The 21,581-nt window shown below is 32.7% G+C and overlaps 1 protein-coding gene across 1 annotated transcript; it reads right to left on the reverse strand.

Annotated features, from left to right (window-relative positions):
* Positions 1 to 15,272: 15,272 nt before the first annotated feature.
* LOC148760515 (uncharacterized) lies at positions 15,273 to 19,778 on the reverse strand. The gene is made up of 8 exons (XM_088810515.1): positions 19,737 to 19,778; positions 19,031 to 19,111; positions 17,891 to 18,619; positions 17,583 to 17,737; positions 16,524 to 16,671; positions 16,211 to 16,457; positions 15,672 to 16,000; positions 15,273 to 15,536 (listed from the first exon to the last, which is right to left on the reverse strand). Exons 1-8 carry the CDS (start codon positions 19,776 to 19,778, stop codon positions 15,273 to 15,275), a joined length of 1,995 nt encoding a protein of 664 aa, XP_088666641.1.
* Between the last annotated feature and the right edge of the window lie 1,803 nt (positions 19,779 to 21,581).

Consider the following 21,581-nt stretch of genomic DNA (forward strand, 5'->3'; position numbering starts at 1 on the left):
TCACGAAGTTAACAATCTGAAGGCCCTTATCATTTTAATTTCGAGCAAGTCAACTGAGGTTAATTGTCCAGTCCGCAAGAGATTCCAAGTGATTTCAGCCCAACTGCTGTTTTTAATTATAACCATCCATGGCTAAAAAGAGTAAAAGAAGATTATCACCTCTATAATATAATAGAATTGCGGACTTTGACTTACTACAAGATCAAATTTGGGATAATCTATTCTAATTCTGAAATATATATATAAATATGTAACTAATAAACACAAGCATATGAAGATACTGCCAAAACTCTCAGATAAACGTAGAATTGCTATATTGGTTCTAATTATATGTCTTTTAGATTCAATAATTTAAGATACCACACAATAATAAAAGTTGTCTCATGTATGAATTCACACTTTGGATTAATGTGAAATAATATTTGTTTACATATTAAATTATCAATTCATAATATCACAAGACAATTTCTAATTACATTTAATATTTTAATTTGTCATGATTGTCGAAATAAGAAGGAAGTACATAACATAGTGTTCAGTGACTAGATTGTCATTTTTCATGAGATATCTTATATCAACTTGTAATTACTTTTATGTTTGATAAATGCAAATTTATTGTAGTCTAAGTTAATACTAACTATAGGCAATGTAGAGTATAATTTTTCTTTTGGAAAGTAAATTTATTGACTTCCATAATCAATTTGCCCTTATAAGTCTCTTACGATTTTGGTACGATTTTGGTGGTTGTGAAAAGTTACCAGTTTCTAGACAAGCTGAGCAAGTCAAGTCAAGCGCTGTGCTTTCGTTGGACCAAATTTGGTTTCAAAGTTTTTTTGTGCATTCAGGTTGATCCTTTTCAATAATAATACATTTAATATTTACACTTATTGTTAATTAGAAAACAATATTGTTTTGGGGTTGATGCCATGTCAAGAACCAAGAAACTCATACTGACATATTATTGAATTGGGGTTGGTAAAGGGTAGTAGCTGTGCGTTCCCCTCCAAATTTATTGAATGGTCCTACATGCTTTATTACCCATCTTGTCTTTTTATTTATTTGAATATTTATTTTTTATTTATTTTAAATAATAAAATTATATATAAAATAAAAATAGTTAAAAGTGTAAACTTAAATATTTATAAATAGAAGATAATAATAAATTTTATTTACATAAAAATAAAAATAATCCAAAAAAGTTATTCTCACTTGTATTTTTACTTTCAACTATAAATATCCAAAACATAAATTACGATCAATATACAAAAATTTTATAAAAGAGCAACTTATTTCTTCTCTATGCTGCAACCTACTTCTTCTAATGAAATTTTGTTTTCAACAACATCAATGGATAATGAAAATTAAGAATTTTTGTTTCTGTCTTTTTAGATAATTTGCTAAATTTTGTTAAAAATCCTAAATCAGGATTAATACTCGAATCTAATAATAATGAAGACTTAATTTAATGTTTTTTTTTCTTTTTTTTCAAATCCCTTACCCAATTATTTTTAAATACATGGTAGGACAAAAAAGTAAACACACAATTATTTTTCTTTCAATACGCATTGGATAGCGGGAAAGAACCAATAAACATAGACCAAAATAGGTTGGTAAGGGGTAGTTGTAGCTTCCTCTCCAAATTTATTGAGTGGTCCCTTACTGCTTTAAGACCCATCTTGTCTTTTTATTTATTTGAATACTTGTTTATTTATTTTTAGAAAATAATTACATATAAATGTAAAACATAAAATTAATTATTTGTAAATAAATGATAATAATTAGTTTAATTAAATGGTCCAATAATGCAAGCTTATAAGCAGGTTTATCCATTTTTATTGACTATTGATAAGAGAATTTCTACTTAAACTAAATCCTAATTTAGGATTCTAGTAGTAGAGATATTACTTTGTAAATAAATTTATTTCAAATAATAAAACGTTATCTTGAATAATAAACTAATAATGATTAAGCAACAAGCACTACGTTACTGCAAGTGAGGGCCATCTTGAATAATGCAAGTTAGACCGAATACGGTGTAAGGTCCCTACGCTTCAGCAGTTGTACACAGAAGCAGGTGGCCGATGGAGACAACTGAGCGGTGAGGGAAAACAGTGTAGTTTCTAATTGCTGTCAATGGAAAAGGGTTATGTGTAATTTCCCATGGTATATAAGAGTAATAATCCCTACCTAACTTCTAACTATTGAAAGGACTGATAGATATTAAAGGTAAATTGAGCAAAGCGCTCCAAATTTATTGAATGGTCCTACAAGCTTTAAGTCTCATCTTGTCTTTTTATTTGGTCCTTATGCTCAGAATTAGATAATTTAAGCAACTTGCAGTTGGCTGTGGTTCTTATAATTACGAACATATGCCCTCAAAGGTATTGCTAGGAAAAAAAAATAAGTTATTCATTTACGTTTAGATCATTACACTGAAGAGATTAAGTTTTAGTGATTGAGAAAACCTAATTAACATCTATGCTTTTCTGATAGAGCAATTAATTGACTGAATACCCTTGATTTTAAGGCTGAACATCTTTAGGGGAGATCCAATGGCTTTGCAAAAGTCTTGTGTTGCTGAAGGTCAATCAACAAATAGGCTTCCTCTATTTGATGAATCAAACTACCCATATTGAAGCACTAGAATCTCCATCTACATCAATGTTGTAAACTATGAGATGAGGGATGTAATCACTCAAGGCCCTTACATTTCCACTAATGAGAATTCTACTGTTGGTGAGAAAACACTGAAAGCCAGAAAAGAGTGGATTGAGGTAGAAATGAGAAAAGTCTAAGTTTTAAGGCTGTTAACACTCTTCGTTGTGCCTTAACTCCTATTGAGTTCAACAAAATTTTAGGCTATACCACAGCCAAAGAAATTTGAAGAAAACTTAAAATAATTCATTAGGAGACTTCTCAAGTTAAGGAGTTTAAAATTACTTTTCTCACCCACGATTATGAAATGTTTAAAATGATTTATTTTTGCTTTTGTAGGTGTTTGATGAGAAAAGAATTTTAGTGGAAGAAGAAGAGCAATTTCAAGGTGCAAACTTCCACTGCACATGTTTGGTATTTCGGCCACAACTCTCTCTATAAAGCTCCAAATGAGATGATTCTTGAAACATTGGAAAGATAAGAGAAAAAGATACAATTTTATGTTAACTACTTTACCTAGTTTGGCTTGGAAGATGGTTGAAAATCTTGTCAAAATTGAAGCACTATAGCAATCCTAGAGCAATTACGATTTCTGTTAATTAATTTGGCAAGGTTGCGGCCCACATAGTCTAATGAGGAAGTCCCAGCTGAAATTGGCTTCTTTCTTCATCCAACTTAGCCTAACTTCAAAGCCTTATAAAAACAACCTTTCAGAAGAGAACAAAATACCAAATTGACAACCAAGATGCAAGCCACAAAATCATTGAAGCTGAGAAGAATTTAAAGGATTCAAGGAGATTTGGAGATCAAGAATACAATCTTTGGCTTTTTCTATCTTTTTGTTATTCTCTTATTTTCTTGGTTTTGTTTTTAATATTTAAATTTTATTTGATGATGATGTATGACTTGTTGGGGAACTAAATTATTAATCTAAGATTATGATTGAACTCAATATGTAGTTTGATATATTTATCTCCCTTTTACTTATATTTGATCAATTTAAGTTGTTTATTTTATTTTATTCTTAATGTTCTGATTGATTGGCCACCAATTAGATTGAATTGGAAACCTAGCTTAAACCTTGACGAAGGAGATTTAGGTAGACTTTGAATAGAATAGTGTATGATCAAATGCATTTTGTTGATTAGGTGGTTTGATTGCTTATAGGGTAGATTTACACTTTTAAGTCATACATAGCCAAGATTAGAGCACGAACTTAATGAATCTTTCTTCAATTTAATTTGCATAGACATATAGTAAATTAATTAGGAGAAGTATTTTTATGAAAAACTCGACAGAGGCTTGTAAATAATTTAGGACTCTAGGTTAACAACTTAATCCATTAAACTAAGTTCAAAGAGAAAGCCAATATTCAGATGAAGTATTGAGGGACATCATAATCTTAGGTCTGGTGATCGTTAGATTAGTTGTAGTTATTAGTTTATTAGTTTTAATTTTAATTTTAATTATTTAGATAAAATTAAGGTATGTTAATTTTAGTAGTTAACAGTAATAATTAACTCAATTCTTTGTGAGATCAATACTTTACTCATCACTATAGTATCTTTGCAATATGTATACTTGCATAGGTAGAAAATTAAACAACATTATTATTATGTTTATGGCAAGAGAGGTCATCTCTCATATAATTGCTATCCTAAGGGAAATAATATCCCCAAAACCAAATTGGTTTGAGTGCCAAAATGATCATATGTTGCTACTAACATCCAAAGAGCCATCAAAGTATGGGTTCTTTAAAGAAAAATTGAAAATCTATTTTATAGGTTGACAAAGGGCAAAAAGAAAAATGTTTGAAAGCTTAACCAAAGTAGAGGCAGCCTTAATACATGGATAGTGGTTGTTCAAGGCATATGACCGAGAATGAAAAATTATTTGTCCAGCTTGATAGAAAGAAAAGTGGAAATGTCTTTTTTGGTGATGACTCTAAAGGTATTATCCAAAGAATTGGAACCATAGGTAACACTTCCCAAACTCAAATCAACCATGTTTTACTTATTAAAAGTTTAAAGCATAATCTCTTAAACATTAGTCAACTTTGTGACAAAGGATTTACAGTTTGCTTTAATTCCCATAGATGCCAAGTTATTGTCATTAACATCAATAAAGTAATATTCATTGGCAAAAGAATTGAGAACATGTATGTGATTTTTCTTGATGAAATTAATATTAAAGATGAATTATCCCATGGCTAATGATGTATGTGATAGTTGGTTGTGGCATAGAAGATTAAGACATGCTAGAACGCATGCAATTTCAAAACTCTTAAGGAAAAACTTGGTTGTTGAACTTCCAAAAATTTCTTTTGAGAATGATAAAATTTGTGATGCATGTCAATTTAGAAAACAAGTAAAAACTTCTTTCTATTGACTCCATATGTTTTTGATAATAACAAGACATTCTTTATTTATTAATGTTTGTGCAGGATTTAATATAATTCCCTTAACAAAAATTGGTAATTAAAGGCAAGTGAAGATGCTTGCAAAGTCTAAAGAATGGTTAATCAGTTGAAGAAAGAAAGTAAAAATGATTAGTGAAGACAGAATTTTAGTAATTGATTAACAAACATCCTAAATCAGTTAAGGCATAACTAGGCGCTGAGTAAGAAAACAAAATAGAAAAGCCTTAATCAGTTAGCACCAAGCTTAATTGATTAAGGAGGTATTGGAGGTTGAAAACAGAGCCATACTAATCGGTTAAGGAGTTTGGTTAATCGGTTAGAGCATAAGGACCAAGAACTTTCAAGCACCAAAATCATATTTGCAAAAAGGTTGACCGTTAAAGGAGTCAAATTAGTGAAATTCAAATTTAAAAGATTTTCTAATTGATTAGAGCTTGTATTAATTGATTAAGGCTGAAGCAAGTGAAAGCCCTATCAATTAAGGAGATAGTTAACCAATTAAAGAAAGTCTGCTGAGCAAGAGAAGTTTGAAGACAAAGATCTCTTAATCGGTTAGAGTCCTCAGTAATTGGTTAACTCAGTATATATAATAGCACTACAAACAAGCTGTAATCGATTAAAGCTTCCAATAACCAATTAGTCAAACTCTATCTGCCTATTTGAATTTAAATACTAAAGGACAAAATAACGGCTAGAATGGCATCAAAGTTGTTTCTAACGGCTAAAAACCGTTTCCAATGGTAAAATCTATCTCCCTAAGTATAAAAGTACAAAAGAGCTATTTTGAGCAAAAAAGCCAAACAACCTTCGTCGAAAACACTTGTTCTTCACTCCTATTTTTGAAAAAGTGTTTGAGATTGATTATAATATTTCCAAATCTATAAAGTTGTTAGTTGTATCTCTTTTTCTTCTTATTTTCTAGGTATATTAGAGTGTAACAAGTACTCTAAGGCTTATTGTAAGGGATAAAAGCTTGGGTTAAAACCTCGCCTTGTAAAAGCTTAGTGGAAGTTGTTAATTCCTTTAGTATAGTGAAGTTGGGTTGAAAGTCCTTGATTGGGAAAACCAAGGTAGTGGTTGTAGGTTAATAGGACCGAACCACTATAAATACTTGTGCATTATCCATTTCTCTTTACCCCGTTCTTACTTGGTGTCTTTTAACCATATCAAGTTTGAAACCATCATTCCTCTTATTGATTTGGAGCTTTACAAGTTTGAAAGAGTTAGAAATAAAAAGTCTTAGTGCCATTCAACCCCCTCTAGCACACCAACAGGACTAACAAGTGGTATAAGAGCCTAACCCTTGAGATTTAGGCTGAACATTCAAAGGGGTAAATCCAATGGAATTGCAAAAGTCAATTGTTGCTGATGGTCAATCCATGAATAGGCCTCTACTTTTTTATGGATCAAATTATGCCTACTAGAGTACTAAAATGTCTATATATATTAAAGCCTTAGATTATGAAATGTGGGATGTAATAACAAGAGAACCTTTCATTCCCACCTTTACCAACCTTGTTACAAAAGAAAAGATTCCCAAACCAAGGGGAAGGTGGACGAAAGTTGAAGCAGAAAGGGTCCAAACAAATTTTAAAGCCATTAACACCCTACATTGTGTATTGACCTCTATTGAATTTAATAAAATCTCTAGCTGTACCACAGCCAAAAAGATTTAGGAAAAACTTTGGGTCATCCATGAAAGGATTTCACAAGTAAAAGAGTCTAAAATAGCCTTACTCACACATAATTATGAAATGTTCAAAATGAAATTTGGTGAAGATATCTCTACCATGTCTGATAGGTTTACCAACATTACAAACAAGCTCAATCAACTTGGGAAAACCATAGCTAAATATAAGTTAGTGAAAATATTACAAATATGTCTCCCAAAAAGTTGGAAACTCAAAGTCATAGCCATTTGAGAGGCCAAAGATCTCAATGTGGTCACACTTGATGAAATTTGTTGCTCACTCCTCACACATGAAGTTGAAATGAAAGAAGAAGAAGAAGAAGAGGAAAAGAAAGAAGCTAAAGAAAAAAAGAAAAATATGGCACTCAAGATTAGCACATTTGAGGAAAAATTAGAAGAGTTAACAATATTTGTTCTTGATAATTCTATTTTATCGAATTATTTTAGTCCAATTTTGTTATTAAATATTAGCTAAGTCCTCAATTTTTAATTACAATTTATTTATTTCTAGTTGTTTTTATAATTAGTTTTTTTAGTGAGTTATTTTAATTTTATGTTATTCCTTTTAATTTGGTTTTATTTATTAGTTTTTATATTTTTTTTGTAGGATTAAAAGTGATTGGGTTTAATTTTGGAAAGTAAAGATTTGAAAGACCTAGAATCTGCTTGCATATGCTTCAGTATTTTAGCCATCACTCGAGCTACAAAACTTTAAATGATGCGATTCTTAGACCATTGGAAAAAGAGATAGAGCTACAACTTTCATGAGACTATTTTATCCAGTTCTACCTTAAAGATAGATAAAATTGCATTTGAAAATAGCTGGATGTACTGTGCTCGAAATGGAAATTTGTAAGGATTGACAATTGATTTTTGGGCCTCTCATTTTACTTTTAAGCCCAATTAAACCCTAGGTCAACTTAAGGAAGTATAGGTTAAGTTATTAGTATAAATAGGATAGTTTGAAGAACATTCGGGGAGACAACTTTTGGGAGACTCAAGAAGTTAGAAGTTGAGGTTGAAACTTGGAGATCAAGATGACAAATATTGTTTTGTTTTCTTCCTTGGCTTTTATTTTTCTTGTTATTCTCAATGGTTGAATTTATTATAATGTTATTGGCTTTTTGCAATCATGAGTAGCTAATTTTTTTTTCTAAGATTGCAATTGGACTTGCATGTAATCTAAATTTTTAATCTCTTTCTTGCTTATTTTTAATAGGATTTAAATTATTTATTCCAATTTGTTCTTAATGCTTTTAATTTCTTGGCCACCAGTTAAATTGATTTAAGAACCTAAACAAACTCGGGAAAGGGAGTTTAGCGTAGACTAAAATTGGGATAGCATATGATCATATTAATTGATTTGCGTATAAGATAGGGATATACCTATAGGCCATATGTAGCCAAATTAGAGCCTGAACTTAATGAGTTTGTTTTAATTTCAATTCACATATGGACATAGTATTTTGGTTAAAATAGATATTTTTAAAAGATGAGTCGAGAGACTTTTATAAATAATTTAAGACTCTAGGTTAGCAATTCAACCCATTGAAATAAGTTAAGGAAGATAGGTGACATTTAGATGAGGTGTGATGGATATTGTAATCCTAGGCTTGTTTGATTTGATATTTACTCAAGTTATTATTATTTTGATTTTTCTTGTTAGTTTAAGTTTTAGTTAATTAGTTTTAGTTAATCAATTAATTTTAAGTGTTTGGATAAGATTAATTTGTTCTAATTTTAGTACTTAGTAAAATTTTAGATCAACTCTCTGTGGGATCGATACTATACTTGCTAATAAACTATCTATTCGATATGTATACTTGCGTAGTAAAATTTTAACTGATAGTTCTATTAATTTTTATCAATATATATAAATATATATACCATTTCTTGACTGAGCAAAAGAAAAAAGTCTATTCGGTTCAAAATAAAAGTACAATATTTAATTGAAAGCAAAAGGAGAATTGTTTTGAATCACCTTAAAGGGTGAATGAAGATCTCAACCAAAATCAAGCTAGTCACTATAAAGAAGTGCTTCTTGGGAGGCAACCCAAGCTATATCCTTTTGGATTTAGTAGTTATTTTAGTTACTTTTTGTTTTTCTATGTAAATAAGTAGTTATAACCTCTCCTTAGCTTGTTTCGTTGTGCACGCAAATTTAGAAAGCATGAAGATAAGGAGAAAGAAAATTAGAGATTCCAAGGCACTGCCACCATTGATAAAGAGTTTAATTTCCTTTTTTTAAGCTTTTCACATTGAGGACAATGCGAAATTTAAGTTTGGGGGAGGGTTTTATTGTTGTTAGTTTTTGTGGTGTTTTTAGGTTAGTTTATTTTCTTTTTTTTTTTGTTTTTAGGATTTATTTTAGGAATGCTTGAGATGAAAATTGCCTATGCCATGATATTACCAATCCTAGGATGATATTTTGATTATCTTGCTATTTGGATCTTGGTTTGATATAGACATGAATTGAGTGATTGTGATATTCTTTTGTTAGTTTCATTATAGAATGCGATTTCCAATAATTTATACATTAAATCTTTTGCTTAGAATTATCGTGTGATTGAGAGAAAGTTTATATTGATAAAAAGTATAGTGAAGCCAAGGATTCTAGAATTTGTTCGATTCTCTCTTGAGGTAAAATTCTAGATAACATTTAGGATAGGACATGATTTAGGCCATCTTTGGACCGTTTGATCCTTTCAAGCTAACCTTGTTAAACTTTTATTCCTAGTATACCTCTTTAAGCCTAATTTCCCCTTTCTTTGTTTAGCCACATGATAATAAGCTTAGCCTTAAAACAAAATTCCAATTTTACAACCCTCACTCCTAAGCATATATATTGTTTTAGAAAATATAGATTGAGGTAAATGTTGAAAAAGGTAGAAAGGTGGAGTTGCTAAAAAAAATTTCAAAAATTGTTAGAATTCACCCAACTACCTACAATAAAAAAGGAAATAAGTTTGAGGGTGTGGAATTGTGATAAAAAAAAGTGTTGAACACAAAGAAAAAAAATTTGATGAAAATGGTGTACTTAGTAAAGGAAAATAAAAGCTCTATAGGTCCTAAATAATTATGTGCTTAGGGTGATATTGAGTCACATTTTATCCTTTATCATACTTAGACTCTAGCCTTACATTATAAGCTTAATAAAAACCTATTGATCTTTGAATAAGTATTAGTCTAAATTAGTGGAGAAAGAGATGAAAAGCAAACCTAAGGAATTCTAGCACTTAGCTAAATTTTGCATTGGCATAATCTCATCTAGATTTTATGATATTCTTTGTAAAAAGAACATTCACACACACACACACACACACACACACACACACACACATAAATATTGTGAAATCCATTTGAGAATGAACTTGCAATTGAATAGAGCATGAATTTAATGATTATCTATGTTTCACGTTGAGTCAAAATTGTGGGATAATTTTTGAGAAAAAAAATGGGAAATTCATGCTTTGGTAAATTGCATCTCTAGCTAGTTGTTTTGTTTTTAGCTATTCCTTTTTGCTTGGGGAGAAGCAAAGATTAAAGTTTGGGGGTATTTGATGTGTGCATCAAATACATATATTTAATGGGAAATTACATACCTAATTAGTCTAAGTTAGACTAGATTTAAGATCAGATTTAGGTGTTTTTAGTTATTTTATTAGTTTATTTTAATCTATATTTAAATGTTTATTTTAAGTTAATAATGTTATTTTATATTATTTTTATTTATTTTTATATTTTTGTAGGAGTAGGATCAAAAATAATTTCAATTGGAAAAGAAATGTGCATAATGGATTGGTGTTCTATTTGCATATGTTTCAGTTTTTGAGCATATCTCCCACTACAGAACTCCAAATGACATGATTTCTAGACCATTAGAAAGTTAAGAGTTAGGGCTACAACTTTGATGTTTACCATTTTGCCCAGTTCTGACTGGAAGGTGGTCGAAATCATTATCGAAGTGAAAGTACTGCACCAGAAGAACAAAATTGAGACAAAACCTTTGAGAGAGACGCGGCTCTGGGAAATGAGAGCCGAGGTGCCCACTGTATTTTTCAAAAATAACAAGCTTACGAAATTTTGGAAGCTAAGGCTTTTGGAGGCTATTTAAGGGGCCTTTTTCAGAGGTTTCTGGAAGGAGGCAGCAAGCAATTTCTCTAGAGAAAAAGAGCCAAAAACAAAGCAAGAAAGCAAGAGAATTGAAGAGAGAATCAAGATCACAAAGCTTCAACTATTAGTTTTCTCTCTCTACTTTCATGATTTTCTTATTTTCTTTGACTTGCATTAATGGCTAATTTTCTTTGGATGAAGTTTTTATTAAATATTATGAACTGAACTATTTTTCTAGGATTGCAATTAAACTCACATGTAATCTAAATTTTTAATCTCTTTCTTTCTTATCTTTAATGGGATTTGAATTGTTTATTCCAATTTGTTCTTAATGCTGTTAATTACCTGATCACTAATTAAATTGATTTAGGAATCTAAACAAACTTAGGAAAGGGAGTTTAGTGTAAACCAAAATTGAGATAGCATATGATCATATTAATTGATTTGTGTTTAGGATAGGGATATACCTATAGGCCATATGTAGTCAGATTAGAGCTCAAACTTAATGAATTTGTTTTAATTTCAATTCACATAGGAAAATAGTGTTTTGGTTTAAATAGATATTTTTGTAAGGCGAGTTGGGAAACCCTTATAAATAATTAAGGACTCTAGGTTAACAATTATCTTGTTGCTTTAATTTTTAATTAAATTAGTTTTAGTTGAGCAATTTTTAATTTAGTAGAATTCAAATCTTAATTATTTAAATAAAACTAAATTGTTCTAATTTTAGTACTTAGTAAAATTTTAGATCCATTTTCTATGGGATCGATAGTCTACTTGCTTATATACTATCTATTCGATACGTATACTTGCGTAGTAGAATTTTAACTGATAGTAACTCTAGAGATCTAACATATGATGAGGTTGCAAGAAAGAAAAAGTTGATCAATGAAGTGTGGAAAATGGCTAAACAAAAAGAATCACTATGAAGACAAAAATCTAGAGTATAATGGTTTAACAAAAGTGATCGCAACACAAAATTCTTCCATAGTAAGGCCAAAGCGAGGGCTAATAGGAATAATATACAAGGAGTAAAGAGGAATAGGAGATGGGTCTATAATCCTAAACAGGCAAGTGATGTAGAGATAGAGTACTTTCAACATCTTTTCACCAACCCTGCAATAGCGAGACCAACAATTGGTGAATTAGACCTCAAAAAGCTTCCTTCACATGATGTATGATTCTTAGAGCAACCATCTATTATGGAGGAAGTAATTAATCACAATTAGGGAGAGAAAAAGGTTTAAGGCCACGGAGCCTGTGACTATAATTTCAACTTCTATCATAGAATATGGCCATTTATAAAGGATGAAATAATGGATTTTTTTGACTAATTTCTACCATTGAGAGAAATTAGAAAAAGGAATCAACTTGACCTTTATCATTCTCATCCCAAACTTTGACAACCCCTCCTATTTCAAGGAATTTATATCCATCAACTTAGTCAACTCTTTTTATAAAATTTTGCAAAAATCTTTACCAACAAATCGAAAGGTGTCATCGACCAGGTGATTAATGACAATTAGTGTGTTTTCGTGAGTGGAAGACAGATTATGGATGTTCTATTATTGGCAAATAAAGTTTCCACAACATGAAAAAAAATCTTTTAAACAAAGGTTGAATCATTCTAAAATTTGATTTTGAAGAAACCTTTGATTGTGTTGAATGGGAGTTCTTGGTCACAGTTATGTGATTATGGGGTTCGTGGTGAAATGGAGAAGGTGGGTCTACAAGTGTGTTTCCATAATAAGGATTGCTATTTTACTTAATGGTTTAGTAACAGGAGATTTCCCTACCTCGAGAGGACTAAAACAAAGGAACTCTTAATCTCTTTTCTTCATCATCCTTGTGGATAAAGCGCTTCATATGATGATACTCAAAATTGAGGACCTTAACCTTTTAAGGGAAATTAGGATTTCTAACTTAGGCATGATCCTCTCTCACTTGTAATTTGAGGATGCCATCATAATTTCCATGGAAGCCAATGAGGAAAGGGCAAAGAACTTGAGAAGGCTTCTCAATTGTTATGCAATAACCTTTAGACTCAAGATCAATTTTGCCAAATCATTGACCATGTTGGTAAGGATTTGAGGGAATAAAGAAAGGGAGATCATGGAGATCCTAAGTTGTAGTTTGAATCATCTTCCCTTCACATACTTAAGAGCATAAAAACATGGGAGCCTTTCATTAAGAAATTCAGAGACTGATTAGCAGGTTGGCAAAAGAAATATATATCTTTTAAAGGGCATTTCTCATTGATTAGTTCAGCTTAAATTCCTTGCCTTTATACTACCTATCCATCTTTCAAGTACCAAAAGGTGTAATCAAGCAACTTGAGAAATTAAGGAGATACTTCTTATGGAGTGGGAGAGAAAATAATAGACAGCTTGCCAAAGGCAAACGAAAGGTAGTATGCCAATCAAAAAAGGAAGGGAGTTTGGTCATCGCCAACCTTGTGCAAAAAAATGTGGCACTATTATGCAAATGTTGGTGGAGATATGGTTAGGACCATAATGCCCGTCGGTTATGAGACAACTATGTGTGCTTGGTGTAGACACTTGAGAAAAATAGTGCTATATTTTTTATTGGTGGGGTTTTTCTTCGATGATACTAGCATTTGTCTTTTCTATGTTTAAATATTGTGAAAGCTTTTTGATAAACAACTTTACACAAAGAAGATGGATTGTAGTGGTAAGAGCCTATGTGGTCCATATGGCTAGCATGTGATGACTTAATTTTCAATTCAAAGAAGTAGGTAAAAGGGGAAATTGCTTTTATGATTAAAATTTGAGCCAAATTCTAGATCAATGCATTAAAAATAGAGGAAACCGTTGATGAAATTGGTTGGTGGATAATGCCATAGATGACCATAAAGTAATGGTTAACAAAAAAACCAAGAAAAGGAATTTCATGGATTCCCTCGAGTGGCAATGAGTTAAATTTAATGTAGATGCCTCTACGAGAGGTAAACCCAGTTTGATAGGTTATAGTGGTGTTCTTAAGAATAGTAATTGTGATATAGTGGGTCTTTCTTTGGTCCTTTAGGTGAACTTGAACCCAACCAAGCTGAAGTCTGGACAATAAAAAATGTTTTACATTTTTATGTTTCCTACTCATGGGAGGGATTGAAATCTTTGATGATTGAATCCAATTCTTATGATTCTATTTCAAGGATATCTAAATCGAATTATAAGCCATGAGCTATGTGGAAGGTTTTTTTAAAATTGACAAGTTACAAATGTTGATCGGGAACATCACATACGGGAAAATTTTCAATGAGGCTAACCATTTCGCAGACACGCTCGCCAAAACAGAAGTTGATTGACCCTCGATGTTCACGACATGCTAGTGAAAAAGTCTACTCTAGCCCTCGTGTTTCTTGTTGATGATTCTGCCCTTGCAGTGCTAATGAAGAAGGTCCCACTATGCTTTAACCTTGTTTATGCTCGTTGATTATGCCTGCTAGATATCCCACTTGATGCCTGTTTATACTTACTGGAGACACCCATTTGCTACCTACTGGAGTTGATGTTTGTACTCATTTTAGCATTATTATTTGTTTTTTGAGTATAGGAATAACATTATTATTGCATCAACCTTAGTCCATAGAGACTATCAGAAGCCTTGATTAAATCTGTATTCTTCTTTGATAGTTTGGTGTTTCTAGGTTCTGTATGGGTGATTATTCTAACTTATCCAATCCATTAATATGATCGATGAAGTTATAGTAAGCTTTTCTCTATTCATAATATGAACTTGTTAGAGGACCTACAGAAGAAATGGAGGACTCATGTAGATAGTGGTCAAGAAGCTAGAGGAGAAGGAGGACTCATGAAGTGAGGAAAACCTTGATTAATTAAGCATAGGTGTTTGTAGAATTTTCTGAAGAATGAGAAAGTTCAAGCTCACCAAAGAACACAGCTAACAAAACTCAGAAAACAAAGGAAAAATAAAAAGCATCAGAAGAAAAAATTTTGGGAAAAAACCATCCATCTATATTTCTATATTCATATATATAAGCATCGAGGTAACCATCCCTTAAGATTCGGCATTGGAGAAAAAAAAAACTCACTGTACCACATAGCTGTGCATAGAATTCCAGACATAGGATGCTGTGCACTGCAACAACTAAGCCCAATGGCTATGAAAAAGAAAAACGAAAAACTTGATTGAAAGCCTTAATAGACCAAACAGAAACGACATAAGAAATTGACGTTTGAGCCACTACAATAAATGAAGAAACAAAACAACATAACAACAAAACATTTCATTCAGTTATTAAGTAAATAACCAAAACGACATAGTATTCTTCCTGCCTTCTTTCCTTCAGCCAGTAGCTGCTTCGAGCCCAAATTCATTCTTCTTGAACCTTTACTAGCTGGAATCACTGAACCTTCAACACACCTCCTTGATTCTAGTTGAGTAAACTCCCAATTTGTTCTTCAAAAACTCAAAACGTTCTACATTTAATCCCTTGGTGAAGACATTAGCCAGTTGTTTCTTAGTAGGACAGTATTCAAGTTCTATTTCACCCTCCTTCATAGCATCTTTGAGTGAATGATATTTCACCCTGATATGCTTAGTACGACTATGCTGTACTAGATTCTTAACTATAGCCATTGCTGATTGATTATTAACATAAAGTAATGTTCCTCTGCTCTGAGAAAAACCCAATTCATTCAAAATCTTTCTTAACCATAGTGCTTGATTTATTGCTGAAGAAGTTGCAACGTACTCAACTTTTGCAGATGATTGAGCTACCACCTTTAGCTTCTTTGAGGTCTAAGAGAATACCCCACTTCCAAAAGAAAAACAGTAGCCACTTGTACTCTTCGAGTCATCACAAGAACCTGCCCAATCACTATTTGGGAAACCCTGCAGGTCACTATTTCCAGCCTTTAAATACTTCACACCAAAATCTGCAATACCTTTTACATACCTAAGGATACGTTTGGCAGCAATAAGATGAGTTGTCTTTGGATCTTGCATATACCTGGATAAGAGAGTCGTTACATACATCAAATCTGGTTTGGTTGCAACAAGATACAATAAGGATCCAATGACACTCTTGTACAACTTTTCATCAGCCTCTGATGACTTATCTTGATTGCAAAACTTGCTTCCTACAGCCAATGGAGTCTTAATAGCCTTACACTAATCCATCTGAAATTTCTTTAGCAAGTCATGAGCATACTTTGTTTGATGAATCATAATGTAGCTTGAAAACTGAATAAATTCCATCCCAACAAAATAGGACATTAGTCCTAAATTAGTCATTTCAAAGACTTTCAACATTTGAGACTTGAATTCAGCCAAACATTCAAACTCAAGACCAGTTACAAGCAAGTCATCAACATACAAGGCAACTATAAGCTCAACAGACTCATTTACCTTTTTTATATAAAGAGTTGCTTCGATACTGCTCCTATTAAACCCTTGATCTAGTAAATGAGTATCCATCCTTTCATACCAAGCCCTTGGTGCTTGCTTAAGACCATATAGGGCCTTCAACAATTTACAGACTTTGTTTTCAGACCCTTTTTCCACATAACCTTCTGGTTGCTCTACATAAATGTCTTCCTTCAAGTAGCCATTTAAGAAAGCCGACTCTATGTCTAGTTGATAAATTTTCCATCATTCTCTTACAAACAAGGCTGCAAGTAACCTTATTGTGTCATGCTTGGCCACTGAAGCAAATGTCTCTAGATAGTCTATCCCATAGATCTGTGCAAAGCCCTTCACTACTAGTCTGGCCTTGTATTTGTTAACAAATCCATCTGGGTTTAATTTTGTTCTAAAGATCCATTTCACACCAATAACATTATGATCTTTAGGTCTATCTATTAGCACCCAGGTCTTATTCTTCTTAATCATGTTTAATTCAACATTCATAGCACATTTCCAATTGCTATCAACACAAGCTTCCATGTAATTGACTGGTTCTATCATGGCAAAATTACACGTGCTGTAGATTTCCTCTAGAGTCCTAGTTCCCTAATAGCTTTGGACTCATCTTCAATATTTGAATCATCATCAACTTGTTTCTAAAGCTGTTGTTCATCAGTTCCTCCTTCATTCCTTAAACCTTGAACAGTAGCATTTTTCTAGTTTCAAAAATACCCTTCTTCAAAATTAACATCTCTACTGATAAATATCTTCTTGGACTCAAGATTACAAAGTCTATAGCCCTTTGTCACTTCGTTGTACCCAATCATCATAGCCACAACTGCCATGGCATCAAACTTTCCTCTCTTTTCATTTGGAACTTTGGCATAAAACACACAACCAAATATTTTGAAATGTGACACTGATGGCTTGTATCCAAACCACATTTCATATGGAGTTTTATCACTTAATACCCTAGTATATGATCTATTCAATAAGTAATTAGTAGTGTTAACTACCTCAGCCCAAAATTCTTTAAGCAAACTCTCTTGATAAAGTAAACATCTGCCTATCTCTGTAAATGTTCTGTTCTTTCTTTCAGCTTTCCCATTCTATTGTGGACTATAGGTGACAGTAAGTTGATGTTACACTCCACACTCAAGCAGTAAATCCTCAAACTCTTCTGATGTGTACTCCTTGCCATTATCACTTCTTAAAGACTTAATTTTCATGCTAGAATAATTCTATGCAGATGCCTTGAATATCCTGAAATACTTTAAAGCTTCAAATTTCAACTTCATAAAGTATATCCAATAATACCTTGTGAGGTCATCAATGAATATAATGTAGTATTTACTCCCACTTAATGATGGAGTTTTCATAGGTCCACATATGTCAATGTGGACTATCTCCAACTTTTGAGTAGTATTCCTTTGACTTACTTTAGGAACTGGTTTCCTAACCTGCTTACCCAGCTGACAAGTTTCACACAGTTTTTCAAGTTTCACAATTTGAGGTAGACCTTCCATAACTTTACCTGAATGCATGAGTGATAGTGAACCATAGTTCACATGTCCAAAACGTTTGTGCCAAAGATCTAAAATTTCAAACTCACTTTACAAAGCTACTTGATCAGTATTAGCCAAATTTAGGGGATAACAGTTATTGTGCATTTCTACTATGAACATTTCAGAACCCCATGGATCAAACACAGTACACTGTCTACCTCTAAACAACAAAGCATACTTGTTTTCAGCTAATTGTCCCACACTAAGTAAATTCTGACTTGCCTCAGGAACATAATGCACACTAGCTATGTGTTTAACTCCTGATGCAGTATTCACAGACACAACTTCAATTCCAACAATTTTCAAGAATTCACCATTTCCAATTTTGACCCTAAAATTGAAGTTAGTATCCAGATTAGAAAATAGGGATTTATTACCTGTAAAATGGTGTGAATAGGCACTATCTAGCAGCCAAATATTTGACTTCTCAGAATTTCCTCCCATCTGAGTCATAAACAACACTCCATCTACTTCATCAGCCTGCTTTGCCACATCTGTTTGATCAGAAGCTTCAGTTTTCTTTAACTTACACACATTCTCAACATGACCCATTTGATGACAGGCTCTACACTTGACATTAGGTTGATACCAATAAAACTTGGTAGTATTATTTCTCTTTTTGCAATTAGGACAAAGAGGATATTTGTCCACAATTTTACCCTTCTTCCCTTCATCAGCCTTACTTCTTTTTTCGTCATTCTTTTTAGAACTGCTTCCTTTGTTCTTCAATCCCTTTGCCTTAGCCACTAAAGCATTTTCAACCAGATTTTCTCCCCTAAGAGCTCTCCTCTACTCTTGAGCTAACAAGGCACTGATGAGCTTAGTAAAGGAGATCCTGGTCAAGTCTTTTGAGTCCTCTAGAGAGGAGATCTTAGCTTCAAACCTTTTAGGAATGTTGACTAGTATTTTATTAACTATTCGTTTATCACCCACCTCTTCCCCAAGTTACTTGAGTTGATTCACAAGCCTAAGCAGCTTTTCAGTATAATCTTGAATACCTTCATCATCCTTCATCTTTAGTAATTCAAATTTTTTGGATTGATTCAGCACCTGTATAGACCTTGTCGGGTCACTACCCTAATATTCCTCCCTTAAGTTATCCCAAACTTACTTTGGATCCTCATAATTCATGATCTTAGGAAAGATGGATTTTGACACTATTGTTTGAAGGTAATTTAGTGCTTTATACCGCTTGGAAACCTCCTCACTATGCTGCTTGATCTGAGCAATAGTGAGGTTTGCATGCCTCTGCACAGGGATCTCACCAGTCTCAACAGCATCCTATAAATCAAATGCCTTCAAATAAGTGCGCATTTTAACTGCCCAAAACGGGTAGTTTTCACCTGAAAAGATTAGAGGAGTAACTGTATTGAAGCTAGCTGTGGCCATCTCAATCACTCACTAAATCACCAAAAATAAAAAACAATTCACAGGAACTTTAAGAAAACCAACTTTGATACCATGTAGAATTTTTTGAAGAATGTGAAAGTTTAAGCTCACCAAAGAACATAGCTAACAAAACTCAGAAAACAGAGGAAAAATAAAATGCATCAGAAGAAAAAATTTTGGGAAAAAACCATCAATCTATATTTTTGTATTCATATATATAAGCATTGAGGTAACCGTGCTTTAAGATTCAGCATTGGAGAAAAAAAAACCTTGTTGTACCATATAGCTGTGCACAGAATTCTAGACATAAGATCCTGTGCACTGCACCAACTAAGCCCAACGGCTATGAAAAATAAAAACAAAAAACTGATTGAAAGCCTTAATAGACTAGACAAAAACAACATAAGAAATTGGCGTTTGAGCCACTACAATAAATGAAGAAACAAAATGACATAACAACCAAACGTTTCATTCAGTTATTAAGTAAAGAACCAAAACGACATAGTATCCTTCCTACCTTCTTTCCTTCAGCCAGTAGCTGCTTCGCTCTTAAATTCATTCTTCTTGAACTTTTACTAGCTGGAATCACTAACCTTCAACCGTGTTGGAGGGGGAAACTCAAAAGGAAGGTAAGTGATGGGAGAAAAGCGACAGTGACTGAATAGCCTATTCTCGATATACGTCTATAACCTTAGCTAAAGGGTGACATGGTCAGCATTCAAAAGTGCCTTTGAGGAGTACGAAAGGGTGGTAAATGTTTTAATCTTGAGAATGAGCTACCAGGATAAGGGGAAAGTCATAGGTTTTGCGTTCATAAGGTTTAGGGAACGGTTTGAAATGGAAAAAGCACTTAAGTGGGGTAGCCATCAGTGGCTGGATAGGAAGAGAGTAATGGTTAGTATGGCGAAACCAATGAAAAAGTTTTGGACAAAGGTAAGAAAGGCCCCAACACATACACTGAGAGATGGACAAAGGAACATGGCTCGGAAGGTTGATAGCAAGTCTTTTAAGGAGGTTGTTTTAGAGCAAGGCAACATGGTTAGAAAGGATGAAGGTTTTGAAAAGAAAATAAGGAAAGGAAAAGATAATATAAAGAAACAGACAACTATTGAGAGAAATTGTGGTATAGTGTTAAAAGAGTAGAAAGGGGTGAAAAGAAACAAGGAAGATTATCAGTACAATGGTAAGAGGGTTGTGTCAATAAAGACCTATATCCTTGATGAAGAGATGATGTAGATAAAATACAGTGCAGTAGGGAAACTCAGAACCAGGTTACTTGTAATACTATTCAAACAGGTTTGCAGAGTGAAGGGATTAAAGCCTAGGTGTGGGTTTTTTAAGGAATGTTGATCCTTATCTGTTTTGAGGATCAGCAGAGGATGGAGGTCTTGCTGGAAAACTATACGGAAGTGTTTGAAGCTTGGTTTGATTCAATTACTCCACTTTCACTAGCGAACCAAGAAAGGGATGTAAGGTTATGGGTTTGATTATCAAAGGTTCTAATTCGATTATGGCATGTTAACATTTTCCAAGCCATAAATGATTGTTAAGGGGAGTTTCTTGTTGTTGATAAAAATACCTTTAAAAGGGAGAGACTTGATCAAGGTCATGTCATTGTGAGTGGGGGACAAGGTCGACATTCCAAGCAGGATTCATATTGAAATGTGGGGTAAAGTCTCAATTGTTTTTGTGAGCATTGTAAGGACTAAAAAGGGTTGTAGCTTGGAAAGCTACGTGAAAGGAAAAGAGAAAGTGCAACCAATGATGCAGCTTCTGTAAAGTAGAGCTAGATGCCGACATCGAGGAGAAAGAAAAAAGGCAAAGCAGGCAAAAGGGAGGAATGAGTTAACAAACAACATTGACAGTTGTGAACTGGCTCCAGCTAAGTCTGACATGGTTGAAGAAAGGGGACAGAGACAATTAAGGTAGGAAAAGGAAGATGACAGGGTACAATTAGGCTTTTCAAAGGAAATAGTATCTTGGACACTTTCAAATAAAAGATACGATTTTATATTAAAATAAAAAGAAAAAATATGATTGCTGAAAATTAAAAATTAAGACAAAGATTCTATTTGTTGAAAATAAAAAAAATCACGTCTGTTGGAAACGATCAACAGTAACAACTGTTTGAAATAGACACAAATCTTGTCTGTTGAGAACAAACATCTAAGCCTATAAAATAGCTCTTTTACATATAGAACATAGATAAAAAAACAATAATATCTTTCTTTCATTTCTCAAACATTTTTTAAGTTTTTTTTATATTATTTTCCTATAGAAAAATATTATATTATAGAAGTTTGATATTCTTGTTATACTCTGGTGAGTACACAGTGGATTGATTTCATCAGTGCAAAATACC

Source organism: Theobroma cacao, chromosome 10, assembly GCF_053813885.1.
Source record: "Theobroma cacao isolate CCN51 chromosome 10, ASM5381388v1, whole genome shotgun sequence".
Lineage (NCBI taxonomy): Eukaryota > Viridiplantae > Streptophyta > Magnoliopsida > Malvales > Malvaceae > Theobroma > Theobroma cacao.